Source organism: Rhea americana, unplaced genomic scaffold (assembly GCF_003343005.1).
Source record: "Rhea americana isolate MKP2758 unplaced genomic scaffold, rheAme1 scaffold_152, whole genome shotgun sequence".
NCBI classification, from domain to species: domain Eukaryota; kingdom Metazoa; phylum Chordata; class Aves; order Rheiformes; family Rheidae; genus Rhea; species Rhea americana.
Genome location: NW_028185617.1, coordinates 1,187,854 through 1,210,126, shown reverse-complemented (window position 1 = coordinate 1,210,126; position 22,273 = coordinate 1,187,854). Strand labels below are relative to the sequence as shown.

Genomic DNA, 22,273 nt, shown 5'->3' with positions numbered 1-22,273 from the left:
TTCTTATTTACAGTTTTCTAAACTGTTATTTATTTCATGTATATTTTCATCACATTCAAATTAAAGAGATCATCATACTTAGTACTCCATTGAACTTCAGAAATAAAGCAAGGTGTAAATTCGCTTCTGCCCTCCGAAGGAGTCTCTACTAYCACTCTGACATTAGAGGGGAGAGCTAATTCAGTTCCAAGAGCTTTCAAACATTCCTTCATACTACATTTAATCAAAAACTCAATTCAAAATAATTTTACTTGTAGTCAAATTTATGTGAAAGTAACTGGAACTAGTAAATAGGATCTTATTTGAATTAGTAGTTTTTGATTTTTCAATTTTTAATTTTTAAGTGAAATTAGCATAAGTAGTCTGAGTTTTCTATTATCAGGTCTTTTAGTTTAGTACCCCTTCTGTTTTAAAATACTGAATTCAGTTTTCTAAAACCTTCTTGTCTCTTGAAGGAAARTTCATTCATGCCATTCTCTCTTCTCTATTGCACTGCTTTTGTTTAATTTTATGAGATTAGTAAAATGACTGCAGGTGAAGTTAGTGCTAGAGGATGGACTACATGACTTCATGAGTTTCTTTCCTACTTCGCATCATTATGATTCTCACAGCTCACATCTTTTTTGTAAAAAGCTATACCATGTTGCAATTAGTATGGCCTAAACTGCAAATAAAATGGAACTATTTTCAGCTGCTAGTGGTTTGTTCTATCTATATTTCACATTTCTGAGTTTGAGAATGTCTTCTGTTCCCATTCAATTTTAAAACAGTGAAAAAAGTAATAAATATAATTGTCATATTTTTTGTGCTAGAAATCTTGCTCACAAATGTTTTCTTTTGTAAAGATAAAGGTCAAGATAGTTTTAAACCAGGATGTTCTTTGCCAAATAAGGAACTTAGGAAAAAATTAATTGTAGCTAATATAGCTTATAATAGATACCACCATGTGAACATTGAGATTTTTCCTTTTTTTTTTTTTGTTTGTTTGTTTTTGTTTGTTTTTTAATCCAGTAAACATGCTATTATGGAACTATATAACCATACATATAGATGTCAGGGAAATTAAATCATTTTGAGTGAAAAGGAAATTATTGAATGTAAGACTAASTCATTATACAGATATTATGAAAAATTGCAATTAGGGTTAGAATAAGGGTTTAATTTATGATTGCTGAAGGAATTGGTAGGAAGTGCACAGAACTGTGGTGCTATGATTTACATATAAGCATAAAAACCTAGAGAGCAATTATTTAATCCACTGTTAAAAGAGAGCAATTAAGTTTGTCTTGTTTAGTTTAATGAGTTCTGATGTAGCAACAGAAGACAAAGCAATTTTCAAACAGCATATTGTACTTGGTAGCAAAGCTATCTCAGACTATGTTTTGCTGCCTAATATTTGTCCAGAAATTTAGTTTAATCAATAATGAATACATTTACCAGAAAACTGGTTGTCTATATCAAGTTCAAAATGCCAAACTGACAAGACGAAGTGTTTTGTTTGAAATGCCTTTTTCTGCTTGAAGTTAATTACTGTGGACATATGTGGAAAGGTACAGTGTTACAAGACATTAAGTTCTAATATAACTCCTGTTTTACAGTATGAGCAATAGAAGATATCTAACACATTTTCTGCATTTCTGGTAAGCTGTGCAAAATGAAAGCTATTGATTAATATTTTTCCTCAATCACTGTTCAGATAGTCTTTCTTCTGAGTGATATTGGTGGTAGTTCCAAGTGAACGGAAGATACATTTGTTGAAGAAAACATGTTTTAGCCACACAGTTCCTATTACATGTCTAGGTCAGATTCCTGTGGAATGGCCAGTATCTGGGACACAAAAATAGTGTAAAACATCTGTTCCAAAATAAATGTGGAAATCTACTTTAGGGAACATTTATGTCTATTAACATCAGCTGTGTCACATACATTAACTTACATTAAGATCTAACGTGTTGAACAAAGCCAGAGTACGTAGAAGCTCTGTTGTTCTGAAACAACAGAAGTAGGACGGAGATGAAACAGTAAAAGAGCAACTGTAAAAAAAGAACCTGCAACCCCATGCAAATACTGAAATGATTACTTTTTTCAGTTTTAAAGATGCCATATTTCCTGATATGTGAAACATATCCTGATACATGTTGATTGCAGAAAAGCTGGACATACCATGTCAGGGTGTTTGTTAATTTATTGAAAGCAAAACCAATCCAGCTGATTGTGAAAATAAAWTTTAGACTGTAGTTACATATACACTTGTTCATCGTTAAGCAGCATTATGTTAAGCTGCCCTTTTTCCTCTTGTAACACTCATTGTGTTATGGATGTTACCTGCACACACTATCTTCTGCCTTACTGGTGCTTTTATCCAGTGAAGGAGGGCTTAAGGTTTCCTTATTTGTAGTAGGTAAAAAATAAAATTACTAAGTCTCAGGCTATATGTAGTCTAGTCAGCAATAGTTTTCCTTATATGTTTTTCCTGGCAGTCAGTGTTCATATTAATATTTACAAGGCAGGCTGAGAGGCACTGTCTTTTCTGCCTGAATAGGAATTCATAAATAAACATAGAGATCTAAAAATGTTGTCTCTGTCCTTCTGCGTGGGAAGAACCATCTGAAGAAAGCTATAAAAGACCACAACATCAGCAGGCTTAATTATGCAACTTTGGTATTCGGTACAGAAAGGCAGAGTGACAGTGCCTTTAGATGGGGCATTTTCACAGACCTCTTCAAGGCATGAACCCAGAAAAGTAGAGATAATACATCACCACTCTTTCATGAATAATAGTTTCCATCAGGGCTTAGGTTGGGAAAGAAATTCTTTGTTCTCTGTTTTCCTAGGTTTGATAGAGTTTGAATGCCTGAGAAACCAGCTTAAGGTGAGGTAAACAGGTGCTTCATGATAGATTAATTAATACAGAGACCTCTGCTCAGAAAAACACTGTTCCAGAAAGAGAAAATGAAGCGTTATAGTTATTTTATTCTGCTTCAACTATTTTGCATTCTATGGTGGCTTTCAGCAAAGCACAGACTGAAAACTAAGTCATGGATTAAAGGTAAACCACACTCAGTAGGAATTTAGTTACTTATTTTCTGGTTTACAAGAAATTAAATGAATAATCATCAGCTTTAGACAGAAGCCCAGAAAAATATATCAATCCACAGGAAATATGGGAGAGTATCATCCCTTAAGAATGCATTTGTTATTCCATAAAATTCAAGAAATTGAAAATGGTAAATTTTCCAGTTTAGCCTCAAAGCTCTGTTTTTCATTATTCTGACTTACCATCAGCTGTTTCCAAAGCCCATTCAAAGCTGATACATTCTTTGATGGTCTGCTACAAGTTGTAAAAGAAATCGCTGTATATTTTTATCCATTGAGTTTTATATTCAGTTAACTGTTGAAAAATATTAGCTGTGTTATCTTCTGCCTACTCTTTTGATAATAGGAAAAATGACAACAGTGATGTGTATTCCATCTATGCTTCATAGCAAGCTTAAAAGAAATTCATTTGATCGTGAGTTACCAGAGAACCGACATGGTACTTGTAGAGCTACYGTCTGTATTTCTAAAGGGTGCTCTGGTGATTGCACGCTTAAATTGACCCTCTGTGCCAAATATTTGACTCAGTCTCTGCAAAAATGAAGATACAGAGATGGGATGGAGGAGGAAGCTTTCTGTGACTTGAGTAGTTTTCTCAGATTTTGTACCATGGATGGGATCTGTCTCTGACTTCCATTTTTAACAATGTGGATCTCTACAGCTGATATTGCTCTCTTGGATGCCTTTATAATCAGTGGGGGAAAATGAGCAGTTTTAAGGCACAGTTCAACTGATTTGTTTTGAACATCTGAGTTTTCTGAATGGCTCAGCAAAGATGTAATGTTTATACTTCAACTTATATTTGATCAGATGAATCCTATCCTGTGTAACTTTCAGCCTGAACAATCCTGATAAAATCTGTGAGACAACTCGTGCGTGCAAAGTTACCTGAGTTTCACATTGACAGGAGGTAGTGAATGTGCACAAACTCTGTTAGTAGGATATTGCTTGCAATGACTAGAATATGAGTATTTGAAGATATTCATAGGTCATACCTGCTATCAGAACTGTGTTGCCACTTTGTGCTTACTGAGTATCAGTAGATGGATATGATATTCAAAACTTAAAGACATGTGGGATGCAAATACGTAGGATATTCTGTATACATATATTTCACCAGACTGAAAGCATATGTTCTTAATGATTCAACCTATGTAGGAACCAACTTTTTACCCTCTTTTTCATAAAGCTCATAACAATACAGGGTCAAGTCCTTAAAGAGGTAATGTGATTTTTGCATAAAGATTTGTTTTGGAAAGGGAATTTAAAGAAGAGAAAAGAAAAAGAAAAGATGAGAATGAAGGAAACTAAACTTTGGAACCACTTTTCCTATAATCATTTTCTTTGATAGTATAATTTTTTCAACTGCTTTATTTTTGTAATATGCCTTGAAGCTTTAGCTTTCATTCAGTGTTTTATCATCTGTAAGGAATGTAATTTATAATTTAGATAAACAATTTAGAAATAAATTCACTATTGATAAGACTGAAGAGTGTCTTTAGTCTTTGTGAAATCAAAATTTAGTGTTCCCACCTCATCTTATGAAATTTTAAAGCTTCCCTCCAGTCACATATTTTTGTCACTATTGACTACTTTTGAGCATGAAACACATTCTAACTAGTTCAAGAACAGTTAAAATTTAAGACCTAATTGGTAAATATTATGGTCTACTTTTCATATTTTGAAGTAGAGTAGTATGAACAGCACAGCAAATTAACATACAATATAAGGGTTTGAAAATGCGCTGACCTTTTTTTTCTTTTCACTGTTCACTGCAAGTCCCATCTTGCCTTTTTGAGCTCTTACAAAAGTGTTCCTTAATGTGTAACTATCAAGKTTGACCGGAGGTAAGGGTCATTTGGAAAAGCCTTCTTCCAGGGAAGGAAAAAGATGGTGTCTCTGTGTCTAAGTCTTATGGATAGGTATCTGTCAAGACTAAAAAGAGTATATTATGCACTTACTTTTGGATGTGGATTTTGATCCTGTCACTTGCTGAGCAAGTACTAGCTTCTTAAGAAGTGTGGAGACTTACTTTAGAGTGACAAGGACATGAATTCCTTCCATTCAACTTGATATGAGCATTGACACTTCATTAACTCTTGGGAGGAGCATCTGTGTTAAGGAGAATAGTTAAGTTCTAAGTTCTCTGCTTCCATACAGTTCACAGTATCACAAAATCATAAAATCATTCAGGTTGAAATCATTCAGGTCTTCCTCTCTTCTTCACTAAGTTCTCTCTGTAGCTAGTTCCTCTAGAAAGCTATTCTACTCTAGCATTATCAGAATCAACTTCTGGAGCTGTTGCTCTCTGTCTTTGACTACAGATGACCACAGCTGCTGTCTCCTAACTTAGAGAATATCTTCAGGCAGGAAGTACAGAAAAAGCATCAATTTATGTATCAAAATGCACTAATTTGGCTCCAATAAACAGGAAAGGAGTGAAAAAGTCAATTCCTGGGTCAATTGCTAGTYTTTGTCATGAATTAAGATATTTAGCACCACTTTGTATTTCATAGTCATCCTAGATATGTCCAGATTATCTCAAGTCCATGTGTCTGCAAAGCATTTGAAAAAACATCCAGGACACAATGGAGAGAGAGGTATTCATCCCATCCAAATCTGAGCCTCTGCAGAAGGCTGACCAGCTGCAGAAATTAAAGGGATTGTTCCTACACCATGCTGAATATTTAGTTCTCAGCCCAGCAAAGTACTGATATGAGTGCTCAGCCATAAACATGTGAACCTATACCAGGAAGATGTGAATGGGAATATTTAACACCCTTAGTAAAAGCATGTATATGCTTAGTGAGAACAGGATATTATCCTGCTTACTAGCTCCATCTCCTTTCATAGAACTGGGAATTTTTGTTCTATGTCAGCTGCACTTGAATCTCAGCACTGTTAGGATTCAAGGGGTTGTATATGTGCCAAGCTACAGCACTGTAAGTCCTTAGGATGCATGTGGGACTGGAGCACGTGCCCTGTGAGAAGAGGTTGAGGGAACTGGGCTTTTTTTAGCCTGGAGAAGAGGTTTCAGAAAGAATTAATCGCAGACTTCCAATATTAAGTGGAGATTGTCAAGTAGATGGAGCCAGGCTTTTTGCGGCACAGCAGGAAAACAAAAGATAGTGGTCATAAATTGAAACAAAGTGTGTTCTGGTTGGAATAAAGGAATTGTTTTTCACTGTGAGGACAGTCAAGCAGTAGAGCAGGTTGCCTGGGGAGGTTGTGCAGGCTCTCTCCTTAGAGGTCCTCAGGACCAGACTGGCTAAAGTCCTAAGCAACCTGGTCTGACCTTGTAGCTGAGTCTGCTTTGCAGGTTGGACTAGAGACCTCTGAGGTCCTTTCAACCTGAATGATTTTATGATTTTGTGATACTGTGAACTGTATGGAAGAAGATATAYATTTTAGAGAGGTAGAAAACAAATCAGATGCACTATTTGGCTGTAGTAAATCATTATGATGTGAAAGGTTAATATACGTATATATGTATATATATGTTAATTTATTAATGTTCAGAAGTGCCTTTTCATTTTGAATTTTTGTCATTTGAAATCTGAAGTAACTAATACAGTTTATAAAATACAAACAATGTTACCATAGGTGAACATACCACAGTCTCTAGGTAACCCATTTCTGCTATATGAGCTTGAAACACTTGTGAGGGTTATCATAATTTTCCAGAGTGCCACATCATGCAAACATATCTCTGCTCTTAGTTGACAGATGTGGAGCAAAAACATGTGGTCAGACAGCCCCATAGAGTTTGCATATGTGGATACTGAAGGCAGCAAGTTATTCCAGACAAAATCACTATAAAGTTATGGTCAGCATATTTTCTCTTCATTTGTTATTTCTTCCCTCTCTGTCTTTTCTTTTTCTGGTAGTATATTATACTTTAACACTGTATTTTTATGATATCATTACCTTCTGAGTAAAGCATCATATAAAGGAAGAGGTGATCTGAAGAGTTACCTTGTTGAGAGAAAACTATTATGAGCTGTGTCTGGTAGGGTAGAAAACTGAGTTTCAAGGACCACCAGAACTCACAAATAATGATAGTACCTCATTAATAATCTTTTGTTTTAGTTTTATCTCAGAATTAATTTCAGAACATCAGTCTGTTACTGGAGGGTAAAAAAGGCTGAAGACAACTAAGGCAGTCATTTTGCTTTACAAGAAATGCTTTATAGTATGCACAAGCCTCATTTACATGGAACTTTGTATTAACACTCTGCCGCAATGAAGGGGCTTATGCTATTTTACCAGGAGAAAGTGGTGTACATCCCCTAATCACTAAACTTGGCAATGTGATGACAGTTATTGGAGGCTTTGGTTTGGGGATTTTGTAGCTGTATTGAGGTAATTTGTGAGATCCAGATATCTTTTCTTTGCTGAATGTGTTAAGATGCTGAAGTCCAGTGGTTTAAGAAGAGGATATTTCTCAATGATCCTGGGAAGCCTATTTGATCACCATAATGTCTTTGTGATAATGTGGACTGTTTATTAACATTAATGAATTTGTCTTTGCATGGATATTTTGCAGTGCATAATTGTAAGCTACAGTTTATCTTCTACATGTTTTTTTAGTGCACTCTATATGGAGTTAGTAATACAGTATTTTTATCATAGCAGCTGATCTTGTTTACACCTGTGTGACAGTTTCAACACAATAGGAGGCAAGTCTAATATTCCAAAATAAAGACTTTGCAGAGTATTTCTGAATATTCTTTAGAAATTGTAGRTAATTATTTAAACAATTTTATTGGGTTGTCATAACATTATGGCAAATGTAGAAAGCCATGTAGCCTAAGAAAATCATATAATCCATGTTTTTCCCTTTACTCTTTCCCCTTTCTGACCATCCCTCAAGCTTTCTCGATCTCCTCCTCAAATTGGTAAAATGAAAAGAAAATAACTGAAGAGAAATGACAAGTTAGCAAACACAAATATTTTCCTACAAATGTCTTCCCCTGACTTTGCCATGCAGAACTGCCATTTTTAAGAGAGAAATTATGTATTAGTATATTAGCAACTGAAGGGTAAAGATCAATATGGTAGAAAGGGCACAGCGAGATTATGTTACATTTGTGCATTTCTGTAGAAAAGAATGAGGCTTAGACAATCTCTATTATAACTGTTGTCAAATGATAGGAAAACTGTAAAAAAGAGGAGGGAGGGAGAAGGGAATTAAAGGCATAAGGAAGTAAAAGTAACGTAACACCACTCTTACACTAATAATTAATTTAACCTTTGTTAGATTATTTTGATGTATCTACTATAGATGATAATACATTATATTTTGTGGTATCTAACATACCCCCATAATATAGTGTTATCTACTATTTAATATTTATAGGAAGGATCCCTTCTGTTATCTGGGTCTTACTGTCAGTGATACAACTTCTATTTCTGATTTGGACAGAAAATTTTTGAGTTTTGTGTGACCACCAGGTCTTCAGAAAGGCCATGGTTTCAGTGTCTGTGGCAAACCCTGCCAGTCCTTTGCCATACTGAAGAGAGCTTGYGCTGGATAGAATCTAGGTTGTGTGTTCGATTTGGTGATCTTGGGGGTAACCACTGGGATATCAGTGCTGAGTTACTACTGGGAAGACACTCAGAGAAAAATTCCTGTTGCAAGATGTCCAGTACATCTTATTGAGGAAGAGTAGCAACATGAAAAACAGCTGGCTAACAACTAAAAGTACGGTCAGGCCGCGAGCTCTCTATGAGAGGAACTGTTCAAAGGCTTAGACAAGAAGTGCTTAATCCTGGATATTGTGGATTGGGTCATTGCTGGGTACTGCAGTATTGCCCAAATCTAAGAATAGCTTCTGTCTTTGCAAGAAAAAACTGTAATTATGTGGTTTATGACATATGGGAGGGAACAACCTCAGTCACATTGAGTCAGTTATGTTTGTAGTGCTGCAGTCACTTCACTAGCTATCTGCCTACCCACTGTTCCCCAGACCTTAAGTGAATCACAAGAAATCTTCTGGATTTCTCTCTATTTAGGAGAGCAAATTACTACAAAAAACTGCCAGTGTAGGTCGGGGAAGTCAGATGATTAATAAACTGAAGTAGGTGTTTTAAAATATCACTTACGAAAGAGCCTTAAATTTGGATTTTTTAATATATTTTCTCTTTCCACTGTGCTCTCTCTCTGTATCAATGTAATATCAGTATTGAGCAAAGTAAAACTTCAGCTGTGCATCACTCATCATGCCCTGTGAAGTAGAATAAACATTGTCACTAAGCACATTATTCAGTTTTCAAAAGTAATTAGTTGTTTTTTTGTAAGTGGGACTGTGTTCCACTGGTGGCTGCTTGATTACTTTGAGTGAATTAAAAAGATATGAAGAAGTAAATTGCTGTGAGCAGGCTGTTGCAGGAGCGGGGGTGAATTCTGTCTTCAATCTGCTCATTTGGCACTGACTGCATGCAATCTGTTTCTGTCCATGTGTGAAAGCTACCTGCATACAGTCTGCTGTTCAGTAAGCCATCAAGCTCTAAGGAGACCATATTTTCAGTCTGCTATGCACCAGAAGGTAAACCTTTAATCAGCATCTTTTGAAAGAGATCATGATTAATAAAAATGCATGAAATTYATTTCTGTGATTATGGCAGTAAGTGTGCTGCAAATTCATCAGAGTCGATTTTTACCCCATATAGTTTGAAAAATAAATTATTACATGGCCAGATTTGTAGGTGTTCTAGGAAAACAGRTTTGTCTGTCTTACTCCTGTTTCCCAACTGTGTATATTAAATGAGTGTCTAGGGATATGTAAAATTTATTACTGGACAAAGTTATTAGACAGCAAGGAAAATATTTGAACTCAAATGTTTATTGGATGAAATATGTATTGATTTTCAAAGGCAAATCAGTCTTCCATTAATTCATTCTTTTCATGGTAAGCCACAATGTGGTAAAAGGGAAGTATAAATAATAACCAGATACTGTCTGTAAATGCATTTATCTTTTCTGTTTTGTTACAGACTTTAGTGTACACGTTCCCTAGGGGATTTTAATCTTGGATGATGTTGACTCTCAGATTTCCTCATTTCCTAATTTTTCAGTATTGTTTGCTGAACAATACTGAACTTAGTATTTTTACTGAACCTTTTAACTGAATGGGAAGAAAGAAATAATCACTTCTTAAAACTTCGTATTCTCTTCCTTTCTTTCACACACACAGAGTGAAAGTCTCACTCTTCTCTTCTCTGATACTGTAGGCTCATACAGTTCTTCCTGAATATAAACAACTTAAATTTGAGTTATGGATTGTGTAGAATGGAGATTTCTTATCCTATTGGAGCACATGCTATCCATGTATTCAGTCTTTTTTGCACAGAGACTTCATCTAGTGTAATTTAGTCATTTCTGGTTTTAGCCTTCACATTTCTTTCTGTATGAAACAGGTTTCTAAACTATGCATCAATAATAGATTTTTCAGTAAAATATTTACTTGTCACAATTAGGATAATTCATGTAAATRCTCTCTTTCTAAAAGTATATCCTGCTAAGGTCTTTGGGCATGTCTAGACTCACTGAAACAAACAGCCTGGTGTCTTAGTAAGAGAAGGATCTGAAGGTCAGGAAAGCCTCAGAGATGGACRGTTTCTAAGCAAAATAATGCTAGGTCCAACCTATAACTCCCGTAACACAACAATATGGTGTAGATAACTATTAATAACCTTCTTGCTAATATGTGGTCTGACATGTTATCTGCTAAAGAGATGCTTATAGGATGTATTAACTTTCCTATAGAGTCATTCTATAGTGTGGATTAGGGGAAACACTGTGGAAAACCTGGGATATCTCTTGCTGCATCAAGGACTGGTTCAGAAGCTCCAAGCCAGAGGCTTGGCACATATTTCCAACTGTTGCAGACATCCTGGGAGATAGCATCCCTTCTTTCAGTGTCCAATCTTATCGAAAGCCACTTTAAAAATGGAGTCGGATATGGATGGAACTGTCATGCTGCTGCTTCTGGGATTGTTAGCCACTATGATCTACCTCCCAGTGAGCTGCTGGGAAAGTGTAAGGTGTTGGGGATCATCCTTGCCCCAGAACAGGGGTATTGCTACCRGTGCACATCTGTTGCAAATGTCCTTTTTTTCTTTGGCACCATGCAGATGAGAAGAAGCAGCCACCAGAATCTTTCACAAAACAGCTTCAGGCCCAGGTCAGGCCTCACTGCACAGTACTTCTGGTCACCTATATCTGATTGATATTTCCAGTGCAGTGTGTATTGAGCAGGCAACCCAATCCCACACAGATGAGAGTCTGAGTGCGTGCCACTCTGACTGGACAGCAACCATAGGTCTTCTCATCAGGGGTATTACTTTTCAAAGAGGAGGGTATTCTGCTCTTGAGTGTTGGCCTGAATGACTTGGGTTTCAACATAGCTACTCTCAGGAGCTGGACCTATATATTCTCTGCAATAGCAGTAAAGACAGCCAACATCAAAGTGCATGACTGTACTGAGTCAGTCATGTGCAGGATCTGTTCAAACATGTGCATCAGTGCAGGCTGTAAGTAAACAAACGGAAATGCCTCCTGTTGCCTACCAGACATAAGTGTACTTTCCATTGGAATGAGCCCTCAACACATGTGTAGACTTAGTCTTTACAGGAAAGGCAGGAACTAATTGGGTTTTTGGCATTGTCTGGGAAAACAGTTTCAAAACTCTTTTCCTTGGTGCTCTTGAACCTGTATTAGAGGCTTCCTCAGTGTTCTCCATACCGTTCATGGCTCTGATAATTATTCCAAAAACTCAGTATGATTTCGGTGTAAAACAACATATACACTAAATCCTTAAACACTAGCAATTGTTAATCCACCCTGCTGTCAACTTATAAATAAAGTAATAAATATCTTTGGCTTTTTATGAATATATTTATTTAATTTATTTATTATTTCTGAAAATTGCTTTGTTTTTGTTTTTGTCCAATAACAAAGCTCTTGAAATCATTCTGCCAGTCCATCAATCCCTCACTAATGCCTTTTCAACCCACTGGGCCAATTTCAACTAACTTAAGCCTGAGGAAGTAAATCTCAAAGATAAGTTCCACATTTTTTAAAAAACATGAGCAGAAGAGAAAGAAACTAAGTACTCCACTGAACTGAGCTGGCAGAATTCAATTCTTATATATTCTGTTAGGCAGTCCCCAGCTTTCTACTTATGGATATTTTGCTGAAAAAACAGTATTAGAGAGTGAGATTTAAGTATCCCAAGACCTAATGAAATACCTAATGTCCAAGCAGTGTAACTAGGTTACTTTGCATTGCATGGGAAGTGTTGGTGAGGTAGAGCTTGCAGGGAAAGATTTAATATCTTTTACTAGAACAATTGATACAACTGGAAAAACCAGATGTATCTGGGTACAACCCTTTCTTTTATTTGAAATAGAAGAGTTAAGCTTGTAAAAATAAGATCTACAAGARCCAGCACAGTAACTGAGGAGCCAGATGTATTGCCCAGCAGAAAATGATATGGAAAGGAATGTATCTTAAGTGTACCCTTCTCTGGGAGTTCCACGTCCAATCTTGGGGTATATGAGAGTCTTTCCTGCACTTTGAATTGCTGTGTACTCTCTCAGGGAGTTGAGTACCTACTTCAATCTGTCCTTTCTCACATAACAATTAACACAGAGCTTGGTTGTGCTCCCTTCATCCAGTTTCACTCTGCATTCTTAAGACACACCTAGCCTGTGGATGGAGTAGGTTCAAGGTTCTTTACAAGCCAGTGTTTAATTATATGTACAAAGCAAACCCAAATGTTTCCCTCCAGAGGGCTGGGAGAAGGAGAAATAATCAGATTGACATGGGGAGCTTGAATTGAAATCTCTGCTTCAAACCAAGTAAAAGAAGAACTTTAAACTCTGTCTCCTAAATCACAGAGGACTGTTCTACCTATTATGGTGTTAAGGAAGGAAACACCACTTAATGCTTTATGCAAGGCACATATCAGGTGGCATGTCCTAAGAATGCCTATCAGCAGATGAAGCACAGTGCACAAAGGAGTATCTGAATTCTGTTAGGGCTAAAGGACTGAGTATCATAGCTCTGTTGGGATGTGGGCAGTTTTGTCCATGCCCAGTAGAAGAAACTTAAGGACTCAGGAGATTGTTGGCAACTGAACAAGGGTTTTGAGAAGATAGATTTTAGGTGTGGGTACTATTGGAGGGAGCTCCAAGTCATCAGCCTTAGTTATTCATAAAATAAGAGCCAGAGTTGTGAATTGGCCACAAATATCCTAAATTCTCTGCTTGGAATATTAACTTCTGGGTCATCATTCTAGGATGGAGCCTGGTCTTTTATTCACAATGTGCCCCAAGCCATAACTGAAGTTAAGCTCTTGAAAGGTCCTTAGGATTTGGGGATAGAAGTGAGAAGGAAGCACTTTTGATGTGGTACATTCTGAAACACTGAGTTCAAATCTAAAAACCTTCATTGCTGTGAAAAGCACCTTTAACCATAGCTCACTTGACTGAGTCTTTACCTGATAAGTGTTTTTCCTGTCACATGAGATACTTCTTGCACTGTCAAAGTGCATGGTATTTTCAAGATAGTCTCAATTTTCAGAAATGGAAGGGGAACTATAAGTACTAGAGGGGATTGAGAAGGACTCAGTGGGAATCCAAAATTGATGCAGCTCTGAAAAATCTCTTGGTCAATTTTACTGTCTCACTTTGAATAAAAATCCACCAAACCCTAAAATAGCAAAATGCCTTTCTTTATCTACTGTTACTTGTTCCTGTGTTATCTTCATTTGAGGGGAGGAAGGAACATTAAATTCTTCTCATTCCTTTTACTTTGTCTTTTTAGTTTATAAAGCATACAAGCTGGAAATCATGGCTGTTTTTACTTAGAAAAAATATCATTAGTTGCATTAGAAAAGTATACTTGCTATCAAAACATAGTTGAAAAACATGAAAATTTAGCTTTAAACGATGAAACAGTGAAAATTTTTTTTAGGTACAGTTTGAAATATATTCCAAAACTTATGTTTTAAATGTTTTATTCGTAAGAAAAATAGATTTCAAATTCACCTGTTTTACTTCAACTACTTCTGCAGCATATCTGAACTGTTCAGAGGCATAATTTATAAATTTCTGCTGGATTAGGAGTTATGCTAGGCTAACTCTCATGTTAATATTTTTGTTCTGATATTCACAGATGTAGAGTTTTGAACAATTGACTATCTGGGAGCAGGAAGGCAGATATGAAGTCTAACTGACATCAAGTATGCAGTGTAAGATAGAGTATGGAATGGAATTGAATCAAAACCCTTCATAGATTGAAAGAACTCTTTTATATTCTCCACACACAATGTGAAAGATCTTAAAACAATGATACGAAACTTGCAATATTTTTTGTTGATAAGTAGTGCTTAATCGTCAAAATAAAGTAGCTTTCTTAACTTTCTCTGAGGTTAGCATTCTCAGTGCAGAGGAAGCCACTTCTCATCTGTGCTAGTGTCAAGATCAAATGTATTTGTCTGTACAATCTGTAAGTGCTTTGAGACAGTTGCATTTGTAGATAGGCACCTAGTGGGATTTTCAAAAACTCTTTAGCAGATACTAAAGATACCATTGGGCAGATACCCAATGCAGATTTTTTCATCACTGATCAGAGAGCTGCACAAGTGACATTATTCCCAAAGGTTTTCTAGACAAAAGTTTGTGACTGAGAAAGAAAACCCTGACAGTATGTAATATAGTTGTATTATTGAGACAAAATAACAACAGTATGAATAGCACTAATAACAGCTTGAAAGCAATTTAGACTGATGGCTGCACTTTGTCCACATTTCAGACCATATCGCTAATGTCTCCACCATGCCTTGACAATATGGTCAGTATGTCAGCTTTTCGTATCCTTCCCAGTCTTCTACTTGCGTCTGAGCATGGCATGTTCCAGCTCTGTGAGTTTCTGAAWTGTTTTTATGGCTTCTCTCAGATCCCTGTGGAACTGAGCATCTCATAATCTTTTAATGTGTTTTTCCTAACAGTGTCTTTGGGGTCATTGGAGAAGTGTTGTTCCATTTTTACAGATGGAACACATTAGGTTCCTTGCAAAACAGTGGTTGCAGTTTCTTTGCTTCAAAATATGGCTGCAAGCCTGGGGCATGGTACTCCATCAGTTCAACTCATTAAACCTATACTCTCTGTTTAATGGATTTGTGTGTCTTTTGATGTAAGAAATGTCTTAATCTATGTCTTAGACAGTGCTTGATGAATAGTAATAGTCACTGTTTCCCAGCCAAAAGCAACAGTAAACTGAAATTTCCCAAGAGACTAGCCGTCTCTTTGCCAGAAATTTCTAGGCCTGTTTTGCACACCCAGGAGTTTCAGTTTAATCAAGTTAATTTGGGGTATATCTGAACCAACCTGAACCTCTGAGTCAGTGGAGGTTCATCTATTACTGAATAATGCAGCCAGCCAGAGGGAGCCGGATGAATAGAAGTCAATATGCCAACTGTTCCTTCATTTGTTACTGCCATATTAATAAAGTTGATAGAGTGGAACTAATCCATCTGTTCACAATTTATTCCCTAGCAATAAGATACTATTTCACTATTTTATGAGCTCATTCTTTGATTAATTTTATTTAAATTCCTTCCATAGCATCATTTTTAATCAAGTTTTGGTTATGTGTAAAATAGTAGAAAAAGATGGACTAAAAAGAAAGATGAGAGGACTACATGATATACCAGGGTCTGTTTAAATCGAASAAGATTAAATAAAGCATGGTCCATGAGCCTACAAAGACTTAAAGGGAAGCCTCAAAAATTAGTTATTTTACATGAAGCTTTGTTCTATTATGTCTAAAATGTAAATGGAGTCAAATGAACTAAAGCAGCCATGGCAGTGTTGTAAAGTGAGGTGGGGCTGAGGTGCCTCATGAGAAATGGACTGGCTCTTGAGTTGGCCAGTGGTTGTGTGAACCGTCAGCCRATGGTCAACACTGGCTGAAGGACCACAGGCTCAGAGCAGGACAGGTGCAAAGGCCTCTTCAGCTCTGTATGAGGAGCTACAGAATGAATGTGTTTTGTCATCCTCTAGTCCGCAGACATGCTGGGGTTTAGGATGTTAAAAGCATGCAGGATTTTTTCTGCATGTTGGTAGTATATATGACTAAAATGAATTTCTATGAGATTTGTCGTTTTTTTTTATTGTTTAGTTTAAAAGTTTTGATATGCTAATTATGTATTTATTTTAAGTGTTTTGTGTTGGGTGCATTCTCTGACGTGTACCTAAGTATAGTGATCTGTTTTTTGAAGAACTGAGCCTACCATTCCCACTGAGCACTAGGATTTTTAACACAAATGCAGAAAGAACTCTTACTGAGAAAGCAGAGTGTAGGCCCTAGCTACAGGCATCCTGGGTGGGAGTTTCAAAAGCATTCAGTTTGTTAACAGAGGTCTGCTTCCACTGAAAACAATAGTTTTCAAAGCAGAGACAGAGTTGGATTATTTCAGAAAAGTTCTGAAAATCCTTTTTTCCTATTTTAAATGGCAATTTACAGCTGTGGATGTTAAAAGCAACTTCATTTTTTTCATGTGATTCACTGCCACTCTACTGGAGAACTGACACTTCAAAAGAGTACAGAAGGGCAATTTGTCCCTATTCGGTATGAGTTTTCCAAGGAAAATTGTGGACTTCTTCCATTCTCACTAGTTTGAAGGAAACTTACTGCAATTCCTACGATTTGAGAGTAATCATTCTTTCATTAGGGCCAAGGTGGTAAAAAGGTACAACAGCAAGTAAAGATCCAGTAACAGTTAAGCCAAGCCTGAAATGAAAGTAGTTCTTTAAATCTAAGACACAGTTGCAACTACAATAGTATTTACCTATGATATTCATGTCATGGTATTAACTGCATGACCATAGATCATCTTTATAATGCTTTGATTTCTCTCTCTCTCTCTCTCGCGGTCACTCTCTCTCACACACATACATACACACACGCATACACAGGTATAAGAATTTAAGAGTGTTCAATATTTTTGTGTTTATGCACATCTGAGTGAAAGTATGTATATTTATAATTGAGCAGAGATACTGAGTGATTGTTGAAAGCTGAGTTAAACAAAATTCTTATTAAATCAGACACCTAGTCTGTAAGCAAATGAAATAAAACATGCATTGATACCGCCAAAATAATAATTGGAGAAAGCTGTAGAGTAGCATGCTCAAAAAGCTGTGTGATCTCTTTATAAAGGATAAAATTCATTCCCATTATGAAGAATCAAATACATTTTAGTGTGCTTTGAGCAGAACAATTCTCTTTTCACACAGCAGGTGGACTCCAGAAAGGTTCACTCTCTAAGTATCAACTGATGTTGACTGAAAGCTATCAAGGAAAGCTTTATTCCTATTTTATTTGCTAGTGTCCAAAAAAGCTTCTGTAAAGATAAAAGAAAGTTTACTGGTAAAATGACAAACCAGGCTTTTAAAGAGTCAATTCAAACTGTGCACTGAAGTACATAATGCATAGGAATTTTTCTTTTGATTTTAGTCCAGACGTTTCAAGAGTCTTTTTATGTTTATCTTCTAAAAATGAAGGTTTACAGGGAGAACAGACACAGACAAAGAACTATCATTTAAGTTTTCATGCCTGCCTCTCATCTTTGCTATGAGTGATTATTTGTAAACATACTTAAGATCACAAGATGTTTCATCTTTGGGCAAGTCAAGAAGGATATCATGTCACTACAGCACCTGAAGAAAACTTAGCAAATCTGCAAGTGGTTAGTAAAGCCCTTAAGGCACTTTACAGCAGTGGAGCTGCAGTTAATCTATGGCTGCCACAGATTCATTTTGTACATTATATTAAATATAGCAATGATGATAAAAGATTGGTCTCTTACAAAAGTAAAGATGAAACAAACAAGGTTTATTCAGATATTCAAAATCTCTCATGACCCTATAATTTTAGATGACAATTATGTGTTAAACACAAGTAACATCCTTTGAGATTCATGGCCTTCATACTTTGAAAACATACAGTAAGTCAGTGGGAATTGGTAGCATAGTTTTAGACTGTAAAACAGTTGTCACTAGTAATAAACCAGCCAGGCAAAACTGCTGTTAATGATATTGTCCAAGGAATGCAATCAGAATTACAGACTTTTTGTTTGTTTGTTTAAACACATACGCTATGCAGAGGTATGAACAAGAAAATCCCTGTTAAGTTATTTTATGACACTTTGTTGAGAGCAATGGCAGCTTATTCAGGAATTTGGAGCTTTCTTGTGAAGCCCTGTGCAAATTGTTTTACTGCAAGGTAGGAGCTTTCTGATGTTAATGTTAGTTTAAGTAATACTGTCAAATAGCTGTACAGTGTGTCCAGACCCAGAGGCTCCAAGACAATATCACAGTTTGACACTAGAAGAAATTGTGCCATTCATTTTGTCATATCAGCTTTCTCTACTTATGGAACATGAAGCAAGGAATAGGACATTCACACAAAAAAAACGTCCACAGATATCTGACATTTCTCTGAATTTTTGTGCACAAAGATGACCAAAATCCTTTGAAGTCAATGGGATTTTTTGACTTTTTTTTATTTTTATTTTTTCCCATGGAATTAAATGAGATCAGAGATCAGATTAAGTATGAGAAAATTATGTCATCTTGGTTTCTAATTACAAAATCAAGATACACCAGTATTTACTGAATTTCAGGACGGATTTATATCTCTTCCTATATCAGTGGCACAAATCCTATTAACTGTCAGATTTCACATTGACAGTATTAACGAATAATTGTTATTTGCTCGTTGTTCCAGTTTAAGCATAGCATGCTGGTTGTAGCATAATTTCCTAGAAATGGTGAATGATATTACATTACAGTTGCCTAATTAATTTAATATATTTAAGAAAATAAAAAGAATTGAATAGCAATCAGCATGCTTAAGTGATCATAAAATCAATTAAATTAATCTTTCTTTTGGAGAAATTACATTTTATTCTTTTCAGCTTCAAGATTACTCTTTCTTGAAATGAAAAAAAGTTCTAAAAGTGTATTTCCATTTATATAGTTTATTTGGAAGCAATTAAAAGTAGTAAGTATGCAAATTAAAAAAAAAAAAAAAACAAATTTTGAATTATTGAAAGTGACCATGACTAATATTTGTCTTAAGCATAAGGGACTACATCTGTACTTTTTCATCCAGTGTTTAAAAATACAAATGCATTAAATTATATTTACCGTAGTTAGATTTTCATCCTTTGTCATAAAATGATCTTCTTTGCTATTTTTAAGTGCCTTTAATAGTTTTTGAATTTTGTGGTGTTATGATGAGCTTGACATGGAAGTGAGATTAAAAAAAAAATGAAATTTTAGATGTTAAATGTTGTTCTTTAGCACTAACCACACAAAGCTCCTATCTTCTGAAGTAACAGCTAGCATTAGCACCAGGTCAGGCAATAGTGTATGGAAAAAGATTTTTACAAAGTGATTTGAGGTGAGGTTTGTCTGAACTAATGAAGACATATACCTCTATGTCATTCTAGACTCTTTCTACAATTAATGGAGAAAGACACTTTCAGAATATGATTCATTTTATCCTAAAATAGACATCTAAAACAGATCAAAAATGTGTCCAAGGAATACCTATTTCTCTGCAGAAACTATAGAGGAAACTAGGATAATCAGCTTTTTGAGCCGTATGTGCTGTAGATGTCTAAAGTTTTCTAAAGAATTCCCCTAAGTCAGAAATGCTATGATGTAATTTATATTGTGTCAGTGGATGACTGAACATTATAGCTGTAAAGCACAAAGATGATGATACAACCTGATACTTAAAAGGAGAGAAGCCACAAGTCTCATTATGGCCAGGAATCATTGATTACCTGAACGTTTGCTTTGAAATTATTGGGAGCTGCTGGTACCTCACAAAATCTGACCTTCAAAATGCCTTCCAAACAGAATAATATTCAAGTTTCCTAAGTGCCAGTAACACTTTTCACTTGCAAAATTTAAGAAAGTTAATTTTAAATTGATTGGCTTACTAGATTGTTACTGCCAATTTTTAGTTACCTCATATTAATCATTTTACATTATACATTTCTTCTAATATCTTTAAAATATAGCAGAAATGATCAATTACGGGAAACACAAGCATAACCATAGATAAAATAATTGTATATTAATTGTGGGTCTTAATGGACTCTTCTGTAATTAGAACATGAAAAAAAGTCAAATCCTTTTCTATGATGAAAATTAATTAAAAAGTGAATAGTTTGGCATAGATATGTCCATTATTTTATGTTACCCTGATGGTAGTATCTGATGTTTACTATGGAATACATCATGTGTGAAGACCTAGTCACAGGATTATAGTTATATTTGAACCTTTCCTTCATACTAAGTTTTCCTAATTTAGGAAATTAGCTCAAACATATCTCCCTTTTTATTTTTTCTCTCTCTTTTTCTGAATGTTTCTTTCTTTATGTACCCGTGTCTCCTGAAACTAATTTGGCATATTTCTTCACAGAACTGTGTTCCATATAGCTCTAGATATGGATACAGAATTGCTATGGATAAATAAGAAAAGATTACACGATAATAGATACAACATGACATTACATGAATATTATATATATTTGCCTTTCTTATATCTTTGGTAAATGTAGTATCTTCTACTGAGAATTTGGGTAATTTACTACAAATCACCATGTGTTTAAATGGAAAAGGATTTTTAAAAATCTTATTAAAAATATATCAAAGAGCAAAGGATAAACAAACAGCAGAACCAACCCTAACTATCTTTTTTCCTCTTTTAAGTGTCCTTGAAGAGAATTTCAAAGGCATGCGTGTAACGCTGTCATTTTCACTCATTTCGTTTTAATTCAGGACTGTGGTTCTCGAATTCGTCCAGRGGAGTCCTGTGGCTTGCAGCCTCTGTCTCCTGAGTACCTCTCAGCAGTTTCACAGACAGTGTTTAAGACCTGTGAAGCTGGAGACATAGAAGGTTTGTACATAATCTCTCCCCCTTGTGAACGTTAATTCATGCATCTTACCAAAATGAAACTACAAAAAATTTTTTTGCTCTGCTTAATGCACGTGTTAACCTATGTACAGTAAATGTAGCTAATTGCTTGTAACAGTTACAGATTTATTAAATCAGATTAATTAATGTGACAATTTTTAGTTTAACAAATTCTTATTCAATGATGTAGCACTGCTTATGTTGTCATGTAGCCCTCAAAGTGCATTGAAATATTTCCACTAAAACTATTTTGAAGGAAAACTATATTCTATTATAAATGGAAAGTAATTATCTTCTTAAAAGCAGCTTTTGAAAACACTTATCATTTTGACCCACTTGTATTTTTATATTTCTTATTCTATGCATGAAACTCACAAACAATTAACAATTTCAAATTAAGCAAACAAACAGTAAAATATGTGATTTTACATATAACAATGCCTTGAAGTTTAAATACCAGGATGGGCAAATCAAACATTGTGGTTGAAAAGACTGTCGTTAAAATAATAATTACACAATAACCAATATGAGCAAGGTTTATCTTTGGTTTGTAAGAACACGGATTAAAATAGAATGATAGATAAATGCTAATCTTTAGAACACAGCTGCATACAAATTTATGTAGATTTCCTTTGACAAATAAGAGTAATCCATATGACTACTCAGGTATGCAATGTTACACATGGCTTAATTTGTTGCTGTTTTAGACAATGATTAACGCTGTTCCATCCTTTATTAGACAAATGAAAAATAAACTGATGTTCCTCTATAGTCTAGTAACAGAAATGTATTTTTTATCTTACCACAGATAGGAACAGCTTCTCACAGCAATAAATTAGCACAAACTCTTGGAATAATCAGTAAAAAGTAAATGTGGGTGAATTGCCTGAATGCAAAACTCTGTATAAAATATAGGGGCACATGTTATTGTTATTCAGTGTTAAATGAAGGGAATACACAAAGGAGACACTATTGTACCTGATAACATATTTTCATCATGCAGCAATTTATGAGTCACAAAGAAGTACAACCCAGTCCCTGCTCCTCAACCAGGACGTAAAGCTACTGAGTAGAAGCCCAGACTACATTGGCAGAAGAGTCGTCTAGGGCAGATAGTCTGTTTCTCGTGTTATGTAACATGATTCTTTAAAATACTGCATGTAGCTAAGTGAG

The 22,273-nt window shown here is 35.4% G+C and overlaps 1 protein-coding gene across 2 annotated transcripts in view; it reads left to right on the top strand.

The window, feature by feature from the left end:
• The window catches only part of CPED1 (cadherin like and PC-esterase domain containing 1), a 149,685-nt gene that overhangs the window by 103,276 nt on the left and 24,136 nt on the right, over nt 1-22,273 (top strand). For both annotated transcript variants that reach the window (XM_085299718.1, XM_085299716.1), the window contains one exon: nt 20,965-21,082. In XM_085299718.1, the coding sequence (XP_085155844.1) occupies nt 20,965-21,082 (118 nt within the window). The remainder of the gene's footprint in view (nt 1-20,964; nt 21,083-22,273) is intronic.